At 45.1% G+C, this 24,799-nt stretch overlaps 2 protein-coding genes across 3 annotated transcripts in view; one reads left to right on the top strand and one right to left on the bottom strand.

The window, feature by feature from the left end:
• Positions 1-24,799, bottom strand: part of LOC124064477 — a 956,368-nt gene that overhangs the window by 502,979 nt on the left and 428,590 nt on the right. The window lies entirely within an intron of this gene.
• Positions 1-24,799, top strand: part of gse1b (Gse1 coiled-coil protein b) — a 157,293-nt gene that overhangs the window by 47,296 nt on the left and 85,198 nt on the right. For both annotated transcript variants that reach the window (XM_046385073.1, XM_046385063.1), the window contains exon 2: positions 1,017-1,158. In XM_046385073.1, coding sequence (XP_046241029.1) covers positions 1,017-1,158 — 142 coding nt within the window. The remainder of the gene's footprint in view (positions 1-1,016; positions 1,159-24,799) is intronic.

The following is a 24,799-nucleotide window of genomic DNA, read 5'->3' on the forward strand; positions in this document are numbered from 1 at the left end:
TGGTTTTGCCCACTCGCTCTGTCAGTGTAGGAGGAAGCATTGATGCAACTTGATGCTCACAAGCACCTCAGTGTGTGCAGATGTGAACACACACACACACATGCAAAGAAAAAGAAAAAACACTAACTATTTCCCCCCTGGCTCCTCATGAGAAGTCATTAGGAAAGTGTCTGTGTGCTTTATTTTTAGCAGTGTGTGTTTAGGAGGGGTAGTGAAGTCTCGTCAGTCTTCAGGGCCCTCCTCTGCTCTGTCGCTCTGTGTCTCTGTCTCCAGCTGAGAGCTATGTATATTTCATAAGCCCAGGGTGCCTTTTTGTCTTAAGATGCGCTGCACCTCCCCTGCCTGTCTCACTGCTACTCGTCAATGGTGGGAGCCATCACAGCCTCTTTTAAACTCTCCCCCACTTCTCTCTCTCTCCTCGCTGACAGCCACCCTCTGCTTCTCCCTCTGCTTTTCATGGTCAACTTGTCTCTCTCCTGAAGGCTCATCCCTCTTTCCTCTTTCAGCTGTGGAGGGGAGCAGAGCAGAGCACATCCAAACAGACTTGGGCTGTCAGGAAAACTCTTCCTCTCGCTCTGTCTCTCTCTGTCTTTGATTCTGTCTGTCTGTAAGTTTTGCGGCTCTGGGAAGGGACACTTCTTCACCCAGCGCTGAATCCCCTTTAGTTGTCTTTTTATAGCAGAAATCTGAGTGCTGTGACAGCAGCTAAAAATGGTTACATCAGTGACGGGCTACATCAGCACTTAATTGCTATATTTGTGTCTTTTTATTGTTTCTATTTTATCGATATTGCTGTTGTTGTGAGACATTTGTGTTCTGTAACATTTTCAGGAAACCTTCTAGTGAATGTGTTCAGAATCTGAACCTGAAGTTGTCAGTAGTTAGTGTAGGGAACTTATATTGAAGTCAGTCATTGATTCAGTTAATTAAGTCCGCCTCGATCTCACAAAAGGACATCATAGTGCAAAGTTTCTCCTTAGATTCTCATTTGTTAATTATGTCTTTGCATCTTTCAGGCGAGTACTGTAATTGAGAGTGCGACTGGAGCCAGTAAGGAAGGGGATTCGGGGCCTTTGCGACCTCCGGATGACCACACTCCATCTCACCCAGTAACCTTGGAGCCAGAGATAGCTGACCGAACTGAACGCCCACTTTCCAGTGAGTATAGCTCTGCCAAAGGCAAGATCACAGTCTATATTGTTGCTTTGTATTTAATTATTTTTTTCTAGGTGTCATTTTACTGTCCTCTCCTTTGTCTTCTCTCTCTCTCCCTTTTTTTTTTTACATCTGTTTTAACCTGTTTAAAAAGCACTCTTGTCATGTTTCATTTTGCATCACTCTCATCACTCTATGAGGCCACAACTGAACATACAGTAGTAAATGCCATGGTTTAGCCCCAATTATTCAACTGCTCCGAAAAAGCCATACCCTTTATGTATCTATATACTGTATTAAAGATATCTCTTCACTCAGCAGGCATGTTATCTCTGCTTGCTTCTTCCTGTTTGAGGTGGGCTCCTGACCCTGCTGTGTGGCAACACAGGAAGTAGTGAGACCCCTGGAGTGAATGAGATGAGGTCTGAGGCGACTGTAACACTCAAATTGAACCGTGACAAAAATTTATTTTCAGTTCAGGCTTGTGCTGTCATGTCTTTTAGCAGCTCATCCTGTTCTTCTACTACTCACCTGCACCACCACGAGTATATATATAATATGTGTGTGCGTGTTGATCTCTCAAACAAACTAGATTAACTCTTCGTTTTCCATCTTTTGGCATTACAACCGTCAACCTACATATGCTGAAGAGAACAGAGGCAATAATAACGATTTGCCTGCAGTTTGTTTTGCAAATGTGCATGGGAGCCCTGGTCATTTCACATCCTTTGAATGCATTGTTTAATAGCAACTGATTTTAAATATCAATAGTGCAAGGCAAGCAAACCCAGCCTGCCCACAGAACATACATGCAAAAGTTCTCTAACATCCGTACGCTGACATTAGGCAGTCTTCACACAAAAATGCACGTCTACACGTTCTCTTTTTCTGCTTTACTTTAGACTTCTGTTGTTAATCTGAGCAGTGGATTACAGGTTTTGCTGTCATTTCACTACATCCCCTTCATGTTCAGTGCAGCGTTCAGCCATAAATGAGTTATAAATAAGTTGCTGAGATGCTGGTGAACGAGAGGATGGTAGTGATAAACTCAAAAGACTGGAAGATGAGGGGAAAGAAGTCATGATGAAACAGGCGCGGACACAGAAAATAAGTGACGTGTGCGTGCGTTTATGTGTGAGTATCCCCTGAGGGAGGCCATCACTACAGTGGATTTTGGAGCTCAGTGCGTTTATGTGGAAAGTGCTGCTGTCTCCTCTTATCAGTGTATTTGGACTGCCTTTTCACTGAGTATCTACCCCCCCCCCCCCCCCCCCTTTTTTTTACACAAACGTTTACTCTTATAAACACAAGAGTTTTGTAAATTCAATTTTTCTTTTTTTTCCAATTTCCCTCCTTCTTCACCTTTCTCTCTTGTTCACTGCTACCTCTTGCTCAGACCTCTTTCTCTCTTTTCTCTAAGGCTATTTCTGTTTTGCCATGAGGGCCCCCATGTGATTTACAGAAACTCATCTCAAGCTCATGAACACACACGCGCGCACACACACACACACACACACACACACCTACAGGCGGAAGACTGAACAGTCCTCCCTGTGGTCTACTGTGGGTTGAGAACGGGGTTTTCATGAGTTATTTAAGTACCCTCCATCATGCGTGCTGGGCTGCGGCTCACACTGACATGACACGGCCCATTTCCTTTGCTAAAGCTGAAACGTGACACAAGACACACTTGCGGTGTCCCCACAGAACAGAGTAGAGGTACACGATCAGTCGTGATCTTGAGATTGCTGGGTTTCAATCATTAAATGGGCCGCTATGCAACAGATAGAGAAAGGCTACAGGGAAAGGTTGAAGATTTGAGACAGTTGATGCTACACCGTGCTAGTGCCTGCTCTCTGCTGGGTTTTAATCGTGTGCACTTGAATATTCAATGGCTTAATAGTCACAGTTCTAATTTAAATCTTAGCTTTGACCAGCTGTGTACAAAGAGAGGAAGGCGGTGTGTTTTCACCCTGCACTGTGGTGTTGAAGATGTTAGATGTGGGTATTTGTGAAGTGTGTCAGAGAGAGTTAAGGGTGTCTGTGATAAAATAATCAGATAAGGCCTGTTTCAAAAATGGAGACGAGATCCCTATTTCCTCATTTCAAATGTCCCACCATATTGCAGTCTATTAGGACAGGAAAGACAGACAGGAAACGCATTTGTAATGGAGGAGAATGTGACACCTGGATTGACCACAATGTGCTCAGGCCTGTGGACCCGTGAACACATTCACTGAACACCTCACATACATCAGCAGTCACTCACACTGAAACAACTGAAACAAAGTCAATGCATCACTATTGGTGGTGCTTTAATGTCTGCAGAGATATGTGATGGACAGAAGGCACGCTGGAATAATATAAAGAGCAGAATATACAGTCAGGAAATGTGTACCATTATGCTGTTCTTTTCTCTACTCTTCCCTCTTGTGTCAGTTTCTCAGTGTTTATTCTGTTCCCCTCTTCTGTATCATCACTGTCTTCATACAGAGCAAATACATTGTATGTATGACATGTATGTTTATGTTTGTGTGTACATATGTGTCTTGAAATTACCAATGCTTATGACTGTCTTGAGACAAGCTGCGAGTGTGTTTTGATTGCAGCAGCGCAGCTGGACTTGGCAGACTTGTGCGCTTGGCTGCTGGCCAGTTCAATACAATTACAATCACCCATGGTGGGAGCATGGAGTACCATTGAAGATAGGGTGTGTGTGCTGGTTGGTGCACAGAGGGGTGTAATTCACAGTATCTGACTATGGAGGATGTCTGTCTGGAGGATCGATGTTTGAGCTGTTGCTTTAGCCGCTGTGGTTAACGTTTCACATTAAGAGTCTTGCATGGAGAACGCAGCAGTCAGGTTCAATCCACAAACAGCCCTGCTGCAAGAGCACATACGCTGCACAAACACATTAAATGAGGAACAGTCTCGGTGTGAGAGGGTAGTTACAGCTGGCCCGTCCTCGTATCTCTTGTCCAGAGAATAGAGCAGCAGGTGGAGGGATGAGAGTAGCTGTGCACCAAAGGAATAGAGCTGAGGGATGAGGGGAGCAGTGTGCTCGGAGGAGGGGTGCATGCATGGGGAGGATGGTGAGAGGAGGAAAAGGACACTGAATGGAGGGAGGACAGGGGATGTGTTTGGAGAGGGTGATCAGAAGGTGACAGAGGAGGCATGGAGAGGAATGCTAGTGCTTCCCTCCCTCCATTCTCTCCCTTTTCTTCTGTTCTTTTGTCCCTCCCCCTGCCCAGTAGGGATGACAGGAGGGTGGGCTAACTTCGAATGACAGCAACAAGCTTGCAACTGCTCCCATGAAACACTGTGTGTGTGTGTGTGTGTGTGTGTGTGTGTGTGTGTGTGTGTCTGTGTGTGCGATTAAAATGCCACTGGAGACCAGGGTATTCCGAGTCTCTTGGCAGCTCCACGCTTGGCAGAGCGCCACCTCTCTGCCCTCTTTTTCCAGCCCAGCAGAGTGGGCGTTGAGGTGTGTGTGTGTGTGTGTGTGTGTGTGTGTGTGTGTGTGTTAAGTGAGGGCAGGCAATCTCAACAAACAAATATTAATTCACAGTGCTCCCATTGTCTGTACCATTATATCTTTTCTTCAGGGAGCTCGCAAGCTGGATGGCCTGTGCGGCTGTTTTTTCTTCCATCTATTTGAATGATTCAGTAATGTAATGATCACAGCATTTTTGAGAAACAGAGCTCTGTTCTGTAGTGTGGCGCCAGTCCTGGCGGGCATGGGAGGAATTAGTCAGGAGACAGTGGGTTTGGCACTGTGCCACAGTTATTAGCCACTCACAGGGTGGGCACGGGGTTATGCCCTGACTCAATCACTCACTGTATTTGCATGTGTGCACTTAATAGGTTCATTTCTCTCTCTCTCTCTCTCTCTCTCTCTCTCTCGCTCTGTGTGTGCATGTGTGTGTTTGTGCCCATCTAAGAGTTTGAGTCAGGATTCTCACTGACCTTATTGTGCAGTCAATTCTGCTTGATTTGTACCCTTTCCAACACATTCCTCTCTGCGAAAGGCTGAGAAACAGGCCACTAACCCCTTCTCTCCTCCTCTGTTTCTCTCTCGTCTTCCCTCCGGATGGATTTGATTTAGTGACTTTGGTTTTCCATCCAGAGCCTGGGAGCCAGAAAGAGTAGACTTAGGGAGAGACCTATAGATTCACAGCCAACAGAGCACGTCATTACTTGGCCATAGCTCATCAGCAGGCTGGAGCATTAATAGATGTGAGCTGTCGCTGTTCAGGAAGTAATAACCTCTCTTCATTTCATCCGCTTAATTATTTCTGTCTCACGGTTTGCATGAGTTGCACTAAATGATGAAAGAGAAAAAAAAAGCATCTTGAGTTATGTTATTATGTATTATGTCTGCGTCATACAGACTATATAAAAAACTCAACTTTGGGCAACATGGACCTCTTTTTGCCTTAAGCAAAGTTATATTTAGACCTTGGCGAGGCCACCCATTGTGAGGTTAAGGCTCAGCGTAGAGCCATGGGGTCAGGTTACAGAGTTGTCTGAGCAGTAGCCCTGAAAAAGATGACCACTTAGCCAGAGATCCCCCGACTCTGATCTTTGACCTCAGTTCCACCAGGAAACAGGTGTTCAAGCAGGATTAAGCCTGACTGCCTGCACACTCGCACAGCTGGCAGCAGGCTGTGTTGCTGTGTTGTCTTTTTATTTGCAGCACATGTACGAAGTTAAGATTGCCTTAAAATGCAATACAACCCCACAGCAAGCCACAGGGTCAAACGAAGCATGTTGTGGGGATCAGTTTCTTTTTTTAAAGGATATGTGTTGTTGAAAATGTTTGAATGAACACGCAATTTTATCAATTCTGTTAGGTTAGCAATACTTGAACCTTTTGTTTTTCCTCCTCTTTTCCTTCCCTGCTCCTTCCCCTTTCTTTTATATTTCCCTTTCTCTCTCTCCCCTCTTTCTGCAACCCCACGACTTCAATCATCTCTTCTTTCCAAGCAGCCTCCCTGTCAAAACCTCCACCCTCTGTCCCTCGTTTCTTTCTTCGCTTCGATCCCCCTCTCTCTCCTTCCCTTCCTCTCAAACTGTCCTCCACTGTCAGGTGACTTGGCTGAGGCTAAGTGCTTTTTGCTGTCTCGCTGCAGGTGGGACTGTAATAAAGCTTGTCAGTGGGAGGCATGGGTCGCACTGTCACATGCTCTTTGCCTCCTCTCTGTTAGCCCCCTCCAACCCCCCGCTCCCATCCCCGCTAACCCCCTCGCCTGTCACTCTCTTCCTTGATCCTCTGCTTTTCTCTCTCATTTGTCTGCCATTTCCTCCCCATTTTGTCTTGCTCTTACCCGAAACTGTGCTCCTTGACTTGCCTCTCTTGTCTCTCCCTCTCTCTGGTTTCCTTGCCAACGGCACTTTCAGGAACATGAAGGAGAAGAACAGCAACAGGAGACACCCCTTACAACATAACAACCTCACACACACACACACACACACACACACACACCGTCCATGTAAATGACTCCAGGTGAGGTTGTATTGTTTGCCCAGCTGCTCCTGCTAACCAGCCACTCCTGTTCCATAGTAAACCAGCAGGCTAGCATGGAAATTAGCTTCCTCTACACAAAACAGTTCTCTGTTCCCCCTTGTCTTTTTATGTTTGCGCACACTGTATCTGCTTGTATGTTTATGTATATTATGTGTGCACTTGTTGCTGCACATTGGACTCAAAGGGCATCTAAAGGTTAGAGCTTGTACACTATTTGCATGCATGCTTTTCAGACTCATTTAAACCCATATTCTCTCTTTCTCTTTCTGTGTGTGTGTGTGTATGTGTGCTGTGTATGCAGTTTCTAACAGAAATAGTTTGTACACATTGTCTTCCTTGTTTGAGCCACAGGATGGCAATACTGAGCGCCTTCTTTATAGGAATCCTTCTAAACCACCTCCTACAAGCCACCGTTCATTCACATGCACATTCACTCACTCTCTGTTTCTCTCTCTCTCTCACACACACACACTCACACACATTCACAGACACACAGGCGCACACAGCCCTCTTTAGTCTGACTTAGCACAGGCTCATGTGTAAGGTGACAGAGTGCAGTGAATAATTTAGTTCTGGCCATGTTAATGGCTGACAGTGAACATGGCCTCTCTACTCCACTGTTGGCCCATTACAAGTTCATTTTGTTCCACTCTCACTTTGTCACTCTGTTGTCCTCTTTTTTCCCTTCATTTTCCATTTTACAAAAAAATAAAATAGTTTAAAAAAAAAAGAAAGAAAAAAGAAAAACTGAACATTGACTTGTAACTGTCTCCAACAGAAATGAAAAATGGATTACAGTAAATATTTAAGGCATGAATTTATTGTTATGTCAACATTGTATCCTGGTGGTTGGACATCTATGAAAATATTAATAACACTGAGAAATAATCACCTTCACCTCTTTTCTGTTCATATTAACATTACACCTTCACACCCTTAGCGTTTTCATTTGCGCCTTGGTGTGCAAATATTACATTTTGAAAGCAGTGATATATATATATATATATATATATATATATATATATATATATATATATACGTATATATATATATATATATATATATATATATATATATATATATATATATATATATATACATATATATATATGTATATATATATATATATATATATATATATATATATATATATATATATATATATATATATATATGTATATATATAATACCATAAACAATTTCCAATTACCTGAAAGAAATATTTCTTAAAATTACTTCTTTTAGCATCCCTGACCTTATTACTTCCTCCTGGTACCAACGGTTGCCCAAAGCAGAATAATTATACATATCTTTTTATTTTGCAAGCTGAAGAATGAAGATTTTGTCTGGTGTGCCAAGGGCAGCAAAACCCTTTTTTTTTGGCTTGTAAAGTTGGACACAGTAATTGTTAATTCACATTCACTTATATTACCTCCCTGGATGTATTTGCAGTGGTAATCAGTTACCTTGTTCTTTACGATTATAATTAAGCACTCATCTGATTAATTTTGGCAGGTTATTATTAGTAAGATCACTGTTAAATTCTGTGATTTTTTCTCTCTCTCTCTAACTCAACTTCATTCAACTTTATTTTGCTGCTCTCGTCTTTTTGACTTCCTCTGTGGTCCCTCTTCTCTGTTTTTCACCTCATCTCCTCTTTTCCACTCCCCTGTCTTCATTCTTTACATAAACTGTTTAGCAGATGCACACTAAACATTTGTGTGTGTGTGTGTGTGTGTGTGTCCGTGTATGTCTAGTCCCAGCGAAGCACTATTAATGTTATGATTGCCCCTCTGGACTCCTGCGTTGTGTGTGAAAGTGTGTGAAGAATAATATGACCCTAACACTAACACAATCACATACACTAAACGAATTATAGCTCCCTCCCTCCCTCTCTCTCTCTCTCTCTCTCTCTCTCTCTCTCTCTCTCTTTCTTTCTCTTTCTTCCTTCATTTCTCCCTCTGTCAATGCAACCATGAGGATGTTACATGTGGTATATGTGGTTTTCAGCTTGTGCAGCCTGTGTGTGTTTTCGTAGTTCCTGCCTCTTTCCATTTTTCTCAGTGATACGATCAGTATGAGTGTGTTTGGGGCAGTAGGAGCCATAGAGACTGGCGCGGCAGGCTGCAGCAGCACCGAGGTCTGGCCAGGCTTAGGCAGGCTCAGGGTAGATTGGGAATGACGTGTCCGGCGTGAAATACCCCATAGTTGGGACTCCCCACCAGCCGCTTTGGCTCCAGTGTGGCTGATAGAGTCCAGCTGGGCGTGGAGAGGAGTAGATCCATCCCACCCCCACATCCCTCTCCTCTCATCTCTTGAGCATCTGTCTGTCACATCAAAGTCCTCATCTTCTCAATTCTCCCTTTTTTTTTCTTGACATCACCTCTTCTTCCTCTCTTATTCTCTCTCATGTTCCTTTTTTCTTTCTCTCTGCTGCATATCACACCTACAGAGAATGTGAAGGCACATCACGCCCCAGTGCATGTTGGGACGGGGGATGCCATCTTCTGAAAATAACCCTCTGTTGCCTGTTCTTGCTACTCGGTGGTTACCTGTTAACCTCATGTTTTATTCGGTTTGTTGTTTCTAAAAAGTTGGTTGAACTGGTCAAATCTGATCTTGCAAAAGAGAAAGAAAAAGGACCGTAGCTGGAGAAACTGAATCGTGCAGCTAAGCAACTCTGTAGCACAATGGAAATGACTTCTTTTGGGACAGTATAGATCCATCTGACATGGCAGACAGGTTATACTAATATTATCTACAACATTTATAAAAAAAAGGCATCAAACAGATAATCTGCAGCTTTGACGAACATTTTTAGTGTACATATGGCAATAATTGTCTGACAAATGCAAAATCTCAAGTGAAAGGATCCAAATTACTCTGGAGCATGAACATGCATTCTTCACAGTGGTTACTGAGTAGTGTTTTCAAATCATACTTTCCAACCCCACATCCTGGAAATTACTACTGAAGTGTTTACAGTACTGTGCTACATGCATATGCTAACATGTTACCTGAAGCTCCTTACAGCAAATGCTTTATACATCGCTGGGCTCTCATTTTTCACAAATTCACCTTTGAAGAGAAATGTAAGACAGAATGTGGGTCAAGAGAGTTTAGGCATAAGTACTAACCTAAAAACGAATGAAGTTTACCCAGAATTCAACATGGAGTGACGTGAAATTCACATTCTCTATACTTATCCTCTTCTTTCGTCTCTCTAACCCACACAAACACATCGAGAACCCTTGAAGTGGGGTCATGATTGAGGCGTGCTGTTAATTAGCCGGCAGTGGTTGTTGTAGCAAAGCGATGGTAGGGTGTAATTAATTAGGTGGCATGTGCACAGTGGGAGAAAAAGAGGGAGAGGAGAGATGGAGTGAGAGAGAAATACCGGCTATCATTCCTCCTTTTATTCTCTGAGCTCAAATGAGTTCCCCTAATGAGAAAAAATGAGATGCTCCCAACCAGGGAAGAAAGCATTTTGTCCTTTACATCTTCTCTCTGCCTCTCCTCTACTTGTCGTTCTGTCACTGCCTTGTTCTCTTTTTATCTGCCTATCACATCTAGGCTATTGCTAGTGGGGTGCCAGTGAGTTGAAGTCACCAGTCACAGATCTCACACAGCAGAATGAGCACAGCCTCTGGGACATGTCCACTAATACATTTCTGACAGCTATGCCACATAGAGGAGATGGTATATAGCAGGCAAGGGTCTGCCTTCCTGTGCATTTGTGGGGGGCGGGTTGTGGGCTTTTACAGATACCTGTGTTGTAATGGCTGTTGCTCTGTCCTATGTGTGCAAGAATAGCAGTGCTTTTGTTTCTGAGGAAAATGAGGGAGAAAGAGATGGCAAGAGACAGATCGAGAGATCTCAAAAAGGCATAGAAGATGTGGGAGGGAGGCAAGAGGTGCACAAACACTCATGGCTCTATTGATCCTCTTCTCAGTTCAACATTGACTCCTTGACCTCATTCTGAAGCACCCTCCCCCTCCTCCCCCTCTCTCTCTCTGTGTTTGTGTGTGTGTGTGTGCCAAAGGCCTAACCATTCTGTGATGTATCTGTTTACAGTAACTGCACAGATTCTCAACTGGTGTCAACCTGTACCCTTTAATGGCATCATGAATATTTAGACACACACGATGCTTCGCCCTTGCACCTCAGTCTTTCTGCACTCTAGTAGACACACGAATGCATACAGCACAGTCCCGCCCCCACCACCAACATACACATTTACAGTCGTACGCACTCCTCCCTTCTTAGTGTAAGCTGATAGTTTAATGGCCGCCTGTCCTGTCCTGTCCCGTCCCAGGTGACTGCAACTGTCCTAGATGTCAGGTTTATGGACAGCTTGGCAATGTCAGCGGAGACGGACAGCTATTTACAGCCTGGCTTTAGACACCATGGACCCTGACAGTTAGCGTAAATTCCCTGGTGGGATCAACCAGTGGATAATAGGTATTGTTGCCCACGCTCTAATGTTAAATCATCAAATACACACACACGGGTGATGACTCAGTCAACCACTCAGTCTTTTTTTAACCTTGTTAATACTTCTGTCCGCACAGAGACGTACCTCACCCGCAAACGTCACACGCATGCTGTAGATCTATATCTCAGTTATTTACGGCCCGCTGCCATCACGTTAACAACCGGCACTGGCTTTTCCTCCGTCCGTCTCTCTCTCTCGCTCTCTTTCTCCCACCGCCTTTCCCTCAATCTCTCATCCCCTTCAACTATCATTTAGCTTTACGAGGTGTCCTAAAAGAAGCCCGAGGTGTGCGCCCCTCCCCCTTCCTCCCCCTTTATGTCAGAGATTGATATCCTCCATAAGTCAGACATGCCTCTCTCTGTTACTGAGGAGAAATTGATGACAGAGGGGTGTGACGGGAGGGGAGTGGAACTGGCAGGGAGTCACAGGAGTTTGGCTGTGTATGTATCGGAGTCTGTGTTTGTGCGAGGCCTCTACAAGTGTGCGTCGCATACAAACACACTTATTAAGGGAAAGAGAAGAGTCGGCTTGGTGAGGTGGCAGGTTAAGCAAAGGAGCAGACCGCTAATCGAAAAAGAACTGGGAGGGAGACTGAGATATGGACAGACAGGGAGGAGGAGGGAGGCAGATCTGTTTCTTTTTTTATGAGCTTTCCCTCTGCATATGATACTGTTGCTATAAACAAGAGGTCAGCTGAAGAGTGGCTGTTTATAAGGTCCATGTCTCAGAGTGAGCCTATCAAAAAGCCTGTGAAATTCTGATCTGCCTCCGTGTGTGTTTGTGTTTGCCTGTGCGGTTGTGTTATTCGTCAGAGCCATTAGCAACCATCTGTCTCACACTGTGACAGGAGAACCGGAGTCGAAATCTTTTTTTTTTGCATTGCGCATCGTGCTACATGAGATGTCCTGACTACATCTGTGTGTGTAGCAGCAGAAGGCACAATTCTTACATTCACAGAAACACACCTGGTTATCTGGTCATTGCGCTGCGTTTTTGTGCACAGTGCATTGGCATACAGTGGCTGCAGCTACTAGAGGAGATCAGGATAATCTAATATGAAGAGATACTAAGTCACCTTCACCATGTGGCTGATCCAAGGTTGAGTCCTGCTAACTTGCTCAGCACACCAGAAATAAGTTTCTTCAGATGTGGCTAAATGGTATGATTTGTAAACTTGTTTACTGTATGGGTTTTCTTTTTTGTATACTTGTCTGCCTGTGTGTGTGTGTGCTCTGACTGCTTGTAGTTTTTTCGTTATTCCACTGGGAATAAAGAAAAGGTTTGTTTGATTAATTAATGCTGTTAGACATGAATGTAAATGATCAAAGGAGCGCATTTGCATTTTGTGTTTAATTATTCATGAGCTGCGATTGCTCATGAATTAGGACACCTGTGCGGGGTCTCTCTCAAGCGCAGACACTCACTCCTGCACGCACATGCACACACGCTGACACACACAAACATATCCTGGGATGTGACCCGGTGTGTTTAACCAGAGCTGCTCGTCACCCCTGTCTGTGTGCACTGCTGTGCGCAGGGATGCAGGTCACTGCAGGTTCATGTTGATATTATTAGGTTATGTTGGCGCTCTGACTGGGGTTCAAACGTTCTGATTAGGTTACCGCGTAGTGCTAAAGCTCAGACTGTCACCCTTACTGTATGATTCACCTCCGTGGAGACAAGAGAAAAGCTCTGATCTAATTACCCCTACTGCTGCCATCTCAGACCTGAAAAGAGAGCTGGGTGGTGTGAATAATGTGAGAGGAGCAAGCAAGGAGGAAAAGGCAAGGGGTGGTGGAAAAGAAGGCTACCAGTAGACAGGGAAGAAAAATCAAGTACAAAGAGAGGAGTGTGATGCCAACAATGGGATAAAAGCAAGTATTATTTGTCTCCTTTCTTCCTCCTCTTCCTCCTCTCTCCTCATCATCAGCTGCATCCAACTGCTGCACAAATGGGCCCTTGTTGCCATGGATATGAGCAATGGTTCTCCCGTTCTGCTCGATGGGGCTCAGTGATAAATGGCGGGATGTGGAGGAAGTTAATAATTTATCCCGAGGAGGGAGCGAGAGTTCTGGGGAGCGTTACCTGGCATAATGGGTTAAGTGCAGCGATTGCTGCGTGCTGAGCAATAGACTCTCAGGAGGTGATATATAAAAAATGAATAAAGGCTGAGTGGAGCCTGCTGGGAAGAAATTGTCAAGGGACTGTATTGTATGTGTGTGTGTGTGTGTGTGTGTGTGTGAGGGGCTGGTGTTGTGTTTTGGGTGGAAGGCTTTGTCATTTCTTGAAGTCGTAGGATTGTCAGGTAAAGAACAGTGGAGCGTTAATAGAGCTTCCTTCCTTCAGGCTTTCAGTGAAGGACTCCTCCCAGTCTTCTTTTACGAGAGATGAAAAACAGTTCAGAATGCTTTGGGCTTTGAAATGTGACAGCAGCAGTGACAGATGAAGCTGCTGCAGAACACCGGTGCAGGGCCTGGTCATGTAACCTGTGCTGTCGTTATCAGTGACTCACTGACACTTAATGCAAGGAATACATACACTTTTTATTTCTTGTTATCTGACAACAGTTGTGACTACGTGAGAGAGGGAGAGAGAGAGAGAGAAAAGGTGCAAGAGAGAAAGAGGGCACATGGGGTAGGCCCACACCTCCGGGAGCATTAACACAGCACCTGCTTCACGTCTTCTTAGCGATTTATGAGGTGCCACACTCTTTACACTGCCTCCCTTCCCGCCCCTCCATCTCGCACTCCCCTCCTGCCCATTCCTCCCTCTTCTGGCTCTGCTATCTCTCAGATCTTGCATTCGGAGGCTGATGGTGCGTGCCCAGGGTTATGTAGAGGTCATCGTATTGTGTTAATCCAAGAGAACATATCAGATCAGCTTGATTTCATTATTGTCCCTCTGATGCCCCATATGAAGGAGCGCAAAGCTACTTAGAATGATCCTCTCCTAGTAATGGTAGAAAAGAAGCTGTTCTGCAGTCTGTTATCTGTGCTGGAGCTGGAGTCTATTGTGTTGGACATTCTGCTGCGTTGCTGGAGTGGATTTGGAGAATAACAGCCTTGTGTTAAAACATAGCAGAGCCTCGCATCTTTGCCTTGAATTCTCTCCCACTGATTATTTGATGGATTCTTCAATTCTCATGTCTGGTTTAAGTATCTGTGCTCCTTGGGAGTGTATGTGTGCGTTTGCATGTGTGTACCCAGTGGAAAATATGACTTGTGGTTTCTTTTCATTTCTTCTCCATTTTGTTTCGAGAGTCTATGTTTTGCAGGAGTTTTTTTCCTCTCTGCCTTCTTGTGGCTGATAAGTGATGCAGATAACTACGATGGATAATATTGGCTGAGACATGCACACACACACACACACACAGCCCCCCCCCCCCCCAGTTGTGTATTTGTGTGTGTGTGTGGTTGTGGTGTGGTGTGGGGTGTGGGCTGTGTTTGATGGGGGATAGGAAAACATAAAAAATAGGAAGGAAAGAAAGAGACAGTGATTATTCTCTGCAGGTGAAATAAAACAACACCACCTGGAGTTCAGTAATCACAATGTTCATGTAAACATAAGAAAGAGAAGGAAGGAATATGTTGAACTGTAATTTTCAAGCTCTTTGTTTATAAAATAACACTGTTGTCTATAGTTTTTGGAGCTCGGAAATGACAGATGACTGTCAGTCACACAGGTAGAGTACACACACGGCAGCCATTTACAGACGAGTTAAAGCAAGAAGCAGCTGCTGTTGTTTCCCTGTTTGCTCTCCTGTTGTCCACTTGTTCATGTTGTTACCTTTTCTTGAGCTCTCGTTGTCGTTGCCCCACAGCGAGGTTGGACAGATGTTATGTCATCCTGTGACAGGGTCAGGCACATATTGTACACCCCCCCCAGTCAGTCAGAGTCGGAGTCCCGCAGACACCCGACTTTTGTGCATGTCACCCTGAGTGACACCTTCATCAGATCCCCATCTACACTTATGTGAACGCGTACATGCACACTGATACCCACACACACGTATACACATGTACAGACTCATGGCCCCCCAGGTTGCCTTTGTTCTCAGCATCTGTTTCCCTCGGTGATTAATTGAAATTAGCGAGAGGTTTGAAGGCCTGTGGAAGAACACAGCAAGAGGAAAAACATCAAGATTAATGAGGGGAGGCATTCATCAGAGAGAAAGAGAGGACAGAGAGAGAGAGAGAGAAAAAGGGAGGAAAGATAGAGGGACAAGAGAGAGACAGGGGAGGGGGGATGGAGGGATGACGCGGTAAGAAGGGAGGGCCTGGGAGAGCAGGAGGTGGAGAAGAGAGGGATGCTCAGATGTTAATGACGTAGGAGATGGGAAGAGCAGAGGAGCGTGACATAAAGCAAAAGAGGGAGAACGAGAGCAGCAGACAGAGGAAAGAGAGAGAGGCAGTTGTCAAAGCTCAGGCCACAGAGCGACACCACAGGGGACTGATTAAATATGGAAATTATAATTGCTAATTGACCTTTATTAATCAGAGCAGTGGGGGGGGGTGTATTGCAATTTTGTGTCTCCTCATACTGTGTGTGTGCTAGTCTTTTTGTGAGATTGTGTATGTACAAGCAAGCTGAAACGTGTGTGTGTATGTGTGTGTGTGTGTGTGTGTGTGTAAACTTGACTGTGTTTATGTATGGGTGGTTGTTTGATCCCCTCACGCAGCTCTCTCTTGTCTCAAAGAGCTCTCTCATGTTTAAACACAACATAATGGGAGAAGCAGCGAGAATAACACACGCATGTGCAGCCACACACACACACACACACACACACAAACTGGGTGGTAATGAGAATGTGAGTATATTAGGGGGGAGCTAAATAGGGTCACTGTGAAACCTCTTTCTTTGGGCTGCCAGATGTGCAATCATGAATGCATGCATGCACTCTCATCCACATGCACCCAAGCAAGTCCTCTCATTTTCTCGCCTTTGCTCTCCTTCTTTCTCCCTTTCTCTCCTTGCAACACTTTGATGTCTTCACGCTTATTATTGCATTTTAGAGAAACCCTGACAACCCTGTTTCATTCTGAATCTGACGCATGTAGACAGAATTTCTCTCCCTTGGTCGGCTCCATATGGATTTATTTCCTCTTGTTATCAATGCTGCTGCACATCCATAATTGCGCGCACACACACACACACACACACACACACACACGGATGTTAGTATTGTTGCCAGATCACAGAGATTTGATTAGAGACTCCCTAAATTCATTAACCCAATGTGATTTAGCCAGCTGTCATTAGAGCCACATGTAAACAGGCCTGTAGTGGTTTCATTTGGTTTCAACTCAAATGCATCAGATTCATCTTCCATGAGCTCTGCAGATCTTAATCATTTTTAACCAATCACTGCTCAAAATATCCATTCATTACAAGACTTTTCTTTTCTTAACAACTACTTCACTATTTATGAAAAGATTCATTTTTCTCTTTTTTTCCCAACAAACAGTCTTTCACTGTTGGCCACTGGGAGCATTTGAAGTAAAGAGAAGTGCCTTTCTGAAGGAGAGCCTTGACAGCAGAATAAAAGACTGCTGTGTGTGCTTTTCTTGCACATTTAAGATTTTCTGAGTATTCAGAGGAAACTAGGCAGGTCTGCCATTTCTCTCTCACTCCCTCCTTTGAATCTGTGTTGCCAGTTAGTTGTCTGTAGCTCTAAGGGCATCTGCGGAGGACAAGTGTCGTTTCTGATCCCCCAGAGACAGAGACGGGGGACTGCTTCCCTCTTGGCCCCTCTAATCCTGTTAGCTCAGCTCAGGATCAGATCGCCATGACAGGTCTTCCACCACAGCCACACACACACACACACCCCACACCCTCAGGGGCCCTCAGCCTCAAAGGGACAATTGTTGCAGGGTCCAGAGGTGGCGGTGGAGGTGAGGGGTCAACCATCAGAGGGGAAAAGAGAGAACACACACATGCCTGGGCGCATACACACCCTATATGCATTTAAAATATACTCACAGCATTAAAGGGCTTACTTTTCCATCACTCACTTTCTCTGTCTCTAACACACACTGAGTGTGTTTTTTTCCCCATTTCCACTATTCATTCAATTTCTCACTGGGCAGCAAAGCAGCTAGGCTGTCTTCGCATCAGTGCACACAAACCCAATACAGAGTGGACTGGCTCAGCCCTTTTCTCTTTTCTGCATTATTCCTCTTTTGTGTTGTCAGTGAGGAGCCCACCTCTCCTCAGGGGCAGGATTGGGTGTCTTAGGAGGGCAGCACAGCCTATCAGCTTTGACTTTGACTGTTGCCAATTTCCTCTCCAGTGACCAATTGGTGAGACACACAGAACTGGAGCGTGGTGAGTGGTGATGTGCCTCATCTGTCCAGCAGAGGGCGCTTGGCACAGTGGGGCCAGGAGTTTGTTCCCTTTTACATGACTGCTGACGTTCCTGCTCATCTATACTGAAATAATGGCTGAAATCAACCAGTGTACAATGTTAATGGTGTTTGAATTAGAACACTTCTAAATTAATTAGCTAAGTAAAGTATGCAACAATCAAAATGTCACTGTTGATAAAGCTATATTCCTGTAAGCAGTGGGGGGAATCGACAGACTGATTTGTTTGGTGTTATCAATCTGGGTTAGGCTCTGCTGGCTCTAGGCTTGTTTCAACTGTTTGTGTGTGTGTGTGTGTGTGTGTGTGTGTGTGTGTGTGTGTGTGTTTACCACTGGGTAGAGAGACAGTTTGATTGAGCTCTGTGCAGTAAAGCTGTCTGTTTGCCAGACAGTTTGTCTCCCAGCCAAGACTCTGCAGCAGAGAAGAATACAATGATTATCTGTCACAAGGCAGCAGCGTTCTTCATCAGTCCAGCGAGCAACATGCCCAACTGCCCTGTACAAGTCTCAGACCACACACTGAATCAGCCTCAGGACCTTTTCAGCCCTGAAACTCTGAATATCCTCGATTAGATCTTTTGTCCATGAGGTAAAATGTTGATATACATATTTGCTTTAAGGTTGATGCTACTATTTGGAATTCTCTGTTTGACTTTATAGGGCCTATTGGAGTACACCTACCGGTTTTCACCTTCCGAAGAGTGCTGTGAGCAAGTCTCAATATCCCACCATTTTGTTGTGGTTTCTGTGTTTGTGTGTGTGTGTGTGTGTGTGTGTGGGAGGGGCGGGGGGCTTATGCAGTAGTATTGAGACTGAAGCGTGAGAGGAATGTCAACAACCTTTAACCTCTGGACTCATTAATGTGAGGGGTGTGGGGTGATGATGTGGCAGTGGGATAATTGGTGTGTATGTATGTGTGTGTGTGTGTGTGTGTGTGTGTGTGTGTGTGTGTGTGTGTGCATTCAGAGCGGTGTCAGAGCAGACATGATTTATCACGTATTAGTGGGCAGAGAGGAGGAAGACAGAGCTCTCAAAAACCTGGGGTTACAAGGTCAGGTCAAAAGTCATGAAAGGTCAGAGTGCTGAGTGAATATCAAAGAGCATCTTGGGAGCTAGATATGGCCAACCAAGGCCAGATAGGCTTCCAGGTACTGACTGGCCAAACAATAGCATGTAAACACTCACACACACACACATACACACACCTCACTTGGAGACTAGTGTAGGTTGAGTGTATGAAGGCTAAGGTCAGTGTGGCTGTTCAGAGGCCAGAGGTCAGGGGAAATAGCCATTAGATCAGACCATGGATTTACTTGGTCCCTCCACCTCCCTTACGTACCCTAAAGCACACAGTAACGCTCCAACGTGGGTTACCTCTTGACAGTTTGACAGCAAATATGTTCTAAAATACGCATCTAAACCAAGCATTCTGGTACACCCAAACAGACATATACACGCAGACAAAGCCCCACAAAGGCAGCTAATTTCACACTGACTCTGCTGGGGACCCGCTTGGGCATGGCTGTGAAGCACAGACAGAGAGACAGATGGTGCAGGGCTGGCAGGAGGAGTTTCTTCTGTCCTCTGTGCGTGTATGTGTGTGCCAGTGTGTATACGTATCCATTTGATTGATTGTTTATGTGCGTTTGTGCTTGTGTGCGTACATTCTCCGGTGTCTTTGTGCATTTTCAAATATCACTTTGTACTCCACACACCAGCGGAGTCAAAGCTTCGGGCTATGCTAACAGTGCCTCTCCATACTGCTTCCTGTTGCCAAACTAGGTGTCAGGAAATGTTACCCCCCAGCACAACCTCTATGTCTTCATAGACGTTTTTCAATCCAGTCACAGTGCTTTGTACGAGTCATTTCCTTTCTAAGAGGCTACAGAGTGGAGACTGTGCATATTAAGCATGAGGAGGACCTCTTTGAAGTTGAATGTAGCTGGCAGTGAATGAAACAAGCGCTTGTATCTTTGTGTTTCGCTTGAGGTATTGTTTTCCATTGCACTGTGCAACTTGTATATGTGTTTATGTGCGCATGTGTATGTGTGTCGGGGTGTGCACATGTGGTTGCTGTAATTGAAATGACTGGTTGCCATGATAGCTTGTGCATAGCTAAAGTCTGTTAATGTGCTTGGCCTGACTGAACGGGGACCAGTATGTAAGGAAGTAAAGGAAAGGAAGAAGAGTCAGGGAAGGACTGAAGGAACATGGGATTAAGGAGAGCTGGATCTGTAAGACAGTGAGGGAGGTTAAGATGACAATAAACCAAGAAGATAATGAGGCTGTGAAATAAATGCAAATGGATGGGTAGAGATAAACATTAAAGTGGAGAGTGGATGTTGAATACAGGTGGTGCTAACAAGCTGTTTTAGTCTGTCTAGACTAATAGGCTAACAGATAGGCTGACCAAAAGGGAGACTGACTGACTAGTAGTGAGGCTGACAGAAGGCCAGACGGATAGATGGACAGGCTGACAGCCAGCGAGCCAGCCAGGCAGACAGGGAGCCAGTGTCATCCCACACTGGGAGAACAGGAGGAGCGAGAAGGGTTCATATTCCCCGGGACAGGTGGCAGAGACATGCCACTGCTGCCACCTGGCACTCACTTGCCTATGTCCTTCTCTCCCTTGTTCTTTCTCTGAGCCATAATATTGCTATCAGCTCTTGACCTGGTCTTCCTCCAGAGTTTGGCTTATTTCTACAGAGAAGCCACTCTTCTAAAGGCTTCACCCTCCCTGTTGCAGAGCGAATAGGCCAGACGGGCAAAAATCAGCATGTTAGCGATTAGTGATTACCATCCATCAACCTTCCTCAGACTCAGACAAGCATGCAGGTAGGGCCCTCTGCCCCCATCATCAAGGCCAGGGCTTGGTGGGCAGGTTTGGTTGTGGCAGTGGGGTGGGTGCACTCTAGAGGCTGGACCCTGACTCCCCCAAGTAGCAGAGGCCACCTGCTCCCATTCACCGCTTCACCAGCCCTGTCTGACCACAGCCCCGCTAGCACCATGCAGGCTAATTAAACTCAGTGTGGCACATACACTCTTACTCCCACTCACACTGGGAGACACACATACGCCAGCTCACGTCAACTGTGTGAATTCAATAACACAAATAGACACGCAAAGAATTATCCACCCACGCTTTCTGGATGGGAAGAAGAAGTGAGGAAATGCAAACATTTTATAACACAGGAACAGAAGCAATTGTATTACCCGCTTACACACACAGACACACACACACAAACACACACAGACTTCATGCTGCCAACAGACTGTCCCACTTTAGAGTAGGAGTGTTCTATTTGGCGTCCACCCACAGCTCTTCTCCTCTCTCTGATCTCACTGCAGCATTTTTTGTGGTCCCTCAACATACCAGGGAGGACAGATCTGTCACTGCTGTTATGAAGACAAAGTCTTCAGTGACATCATATGGATACTGTTTTAGCCTGGACAGGGCTTTTCCCCTTGTCTCTAATTTGTCTGCTATCATTTTCTTAGCATGTCAGCACTGGGAAGGATGAAATCCCAGGACAGCATGACAGCACAAACTCATTCCCATGGTAGATTTTCACTGAAGGCCCACTTTGAGATGATTTTTGATCTAATTTAAACTATTTTGCATTTTTGTTTGTTTTGTAGAATATTGACTTTACCTTTAACACATTTAACTAAAAGAATGAATAACTTAAATTTGGATGAAGAAGAAGAAAATACTACACGTCAGTGCAACACTCATCGCTGGCTTAAATTGACAACCTCTATGCAGTATTTAAGGTATTTTCTGCATAAGATATTTCTCAAAAATGCTACTTTGACTCAGTTTTTTGCAATTTGTTACAAGAGCAAAAAGAATAACTTCTGCAAGGAGAAAATAAAATAGTGTCAGATGGATTAAGTTTGGAAACTAACTGCTACTTTAATCTTGTGCAAAAAGCAAATGGAGAGGGGATAAATATTTTGGGGTGATGAAGAGTGTGTGTGTGTGTGTGTGTGTGTGGGTATGTGCATGAGAAAGACAGACGCAGACAGACAGACAGAGAAAAAAGAGGAGACAGTGGTGGCGAGTGACTTTGAGAGGTGTGACTGTTCTCTAAACTGATTTCAGGCCCAGCCCTCCCAGACCCCCACAGCTTCCAACATGCCACAGGGAGTTGTCCCATAATCCTCTGTTCCAGGTAAACAGCTTTCTTCCTCCAAAAGCCCAGACCCATCTCCAGCACACACACCATCAAAAAGCTCTCCTTTGCATATGCCTTTAAACCTCCTCCTCTCTTAAACCTCTGGGCCTCTTATCTGTAATGGAACTCACTGACACACAAATGCTGCTCTATAATTGGTGCAAATTAGTCTGATGTTTGTTGATTTGTGGCTGATTAGGTGCTTAAACATATGACAGAGTATCAGTGTTTACCTACTCTGTTCCTGAAATTTCTCCATCACAAACATCTTAGTATAAAAGAAAATATCAAATATCACCATGGAAACAATATTTAGCCAGAATACCCTTCGCATGTAAACATGTCTTCTTGTGGCGAGGTTATACAAGGCCTCTTGGTTGCCTGGTGTTAACATGCACAGCTGCATGATGGCCAAAGCTGCGTTCCTCTCAGTTCTCCTCCTTCTCAGTGTTTAACAAAGTCTTTCACTACGCGGCAGAGAAACTGCTCTGTTTACACTCCATCACAGACACTTAAACACCACTCCCTCGCCTCTGCCTTCCATTCCCTCTTTAATCTCTCCCTCCTCCCTTTTCTTTTCTTTTCTCTATCCACTCCATTTAGTCATTAGGTCGGCTCTCATCTGCATAAGCTTTCCGTTGTAGCACTCGATTGCACTGGGCTCCAGCTCATGTTTATTAAATGAGCCTTCTTGTTGTGGCAGCCACACAGCTTGCCCTGCTCTCTGCCTTGTCCTACTGTTTTCTTGCTTTTGCTCTTTCTCTCCTCACCGTGTCTCCTTCTCTCCTTCCCTCTCTCCATGGTCGATGTGCTTGCCCGCCCTCTCCCTCCCCCTCGCTCTTCTTATTCCTCTGTGGGGGTATTAAAGGCTGTTTCTGTTGGCCGTCACTCTTCATAAGTGGTGTCTTGCTCAATGTGTTCGCCCTGTTCCCTGTGCGAATGCACCTCAATGCCCTGGTGCGCGCTGTCTCTACAGGCCCCACTCAGAATGGAAATGAAGGGAGTCTGTAATGAGTTCCACTCAGCCAGGGTCCCCGACCCCACCGCCATCAGCCAGCTTAGAGGAGAGAATCAGAGAGACAGAGAGAGGGTAGAGAGACGGGGGTCAGAGATGGAGGGAAGAAGAGGCTCAAGGGAAAACACAGGGCTTTTTTCATTTTTTTTACACCCCCTCTTTTAGTGCCTGGTTGCCAAGCTGCTACAATGTTAAGCTGGCCTTTCTTTTAGTCTGTAGGGAACAGTGCGGGACTGTCACATGGAAGCAGAAGAGGAGAAGGGAATGAATTTGTGTGTGTGTGTGTGTTAGGGGGACACAGAGCAAAGTAGAGGACAGATGATAGGATTAAACAGGGAACAAAGGGATAAACTGTATTTTCAACAGGAACATATGGGTGATGAGAAAAGGCCGATCACGACAGCAGCAATGATGACGACAATGACAGCAACCGCAGTCTCCGTTATTGACATCATTCCTCCTTCTGCCAGCTCATCCTATGGTGCAGCTCTGGCTGTGATCTGCTCTCATCAGGGCAGGATGCTTCGAACTTGATGTAGGATGAACCTCTGAAGAACACTCTTAAGTTGAATGTAATTAATTGGTTGTAAGTCCAACAGGCTTAATAACATTGCATTTTTATGCCACAGCCATTTAAACTAAAGCCTAAGGAGCCATGCCGTCCTAATTGCATTGTTATTGGCCCAGAGTGGATGTTGTTTTCATAGTCAAAAAACACATGTTACTAATAACAGTAACAAAGGCTGCGTTCTATTCCCAGTAAGCCATGGCAGTGTGACACTTAGCCAGCATGCACAATGCTAGGACCTTGACACTCAAGCAGCTAAATGGAATTCAGCCATCATTCATTTTGGTATTTACGTCTGTGTTGTGACATGTCAGATCCTTTCACTTTTCGACCAAATTCATCCCAAAGAAGTCTCCACTTCCAGTGAAAAGACACCAGTTTCCAGTGAAAACCTCTGTGTGATGTGAGTGCCGTTAAGTGCTGTTGTGTGTGTGTGTGTGTGTGTGTGTAAGAGAGAGAGAGAGAGAGCATAAACTGTGGATGAGTCCTTTACAAAGTGATGAGTCATTATGGATGTTATTTACACAACGTACAACAAAGAAGTCAGATGGGGAAGCTAGGGGCACGTTGACAGAAACTGAAATGTCCTCCTAAGAGGTGTGTGTGTGTGTGTGTGTGTGTGCTTGTGTGTGTGTTTGTGTGCACAGAGAGTGAGAGTTGTGTCTGTAAGGCTGTGATAGATGAGAGACGGCTGATAAGGAGGCCTGGGGTTAGAGCAGTCAAACAGTGCACAGATACAGAGTGGCTCGGTCCTTCCTATCTGTTCCTCTGTGTGTGTGTGTGTGTTTATGTGTGTGTTTCTAGCAAGGCTGTTATACACAAGACTGTCTGTTCTGAGGCAGATGCCTCACTGGGCGTGAAGCCCAGGAATTGTGTGTGTGTCTCTGTGAAAGAGGGTAATGGCTGACTCTACACGGCCTCTGACCCTGCTGGGCAGCACAAGTCCTCCTCTGTTTCTCCTCACACTGATTAGAGGGTCAGAGCTGCATCACACACACACACACACACACACACACTTACAAACCTACGTGCACGCACAGTGTGCCTCTTTTGGCTCTGCCGTCAGCACAATAGAGAAGGAGAAAGAGGACATTCAGTAATGCTGAGAGAGAGAGAGAGAGAGAGGTGGGGTCAAACTGAGAGGAAGGGATAGAGAGTGGAGAGATGTGATGTGAAGCACATAAAGAGGACAGCAGCACAACATGGATTTGCACAGATAAGAGCAAGAAAATGGATAACACGGGATATAGGCTTAGAGACAACAGATATGCTCAAACAAAGATAAAAGAGAGGAGGGTGCGAGTGATGTACCTGGTTATTAGAAGAGGAAGGAGCAAAGGATAAAAAGCTAGCATGGGTGGAGTTAGAGTAATAGAGAAATGGGAGCTGTGGGAAATGGTGGCTTTTTTCTCGCATTGTCCTTTCCTCCTGTTCTTTAAGGATGAATCATTCAGCAGTCATTTATTTTTTTCTGTTGGTGCACGACTTTACCCTTTCC

The sequence above is a fragment of the Scatophagus argus genome, chromosome 1 (genome assembly GCF_020382885.2).
Source record: "Scatophagus argus isolate fScaArg1 chromosome 1, fScaArg1.pri, whole genome shotgun sequence".
Classification (NCBI taxonomy): domain Eukaryota; kingdom Metazoa; phylum Chordata; class Actinopteri; family Scatophagidae; genus Scatophagus; species Scatophagus argus.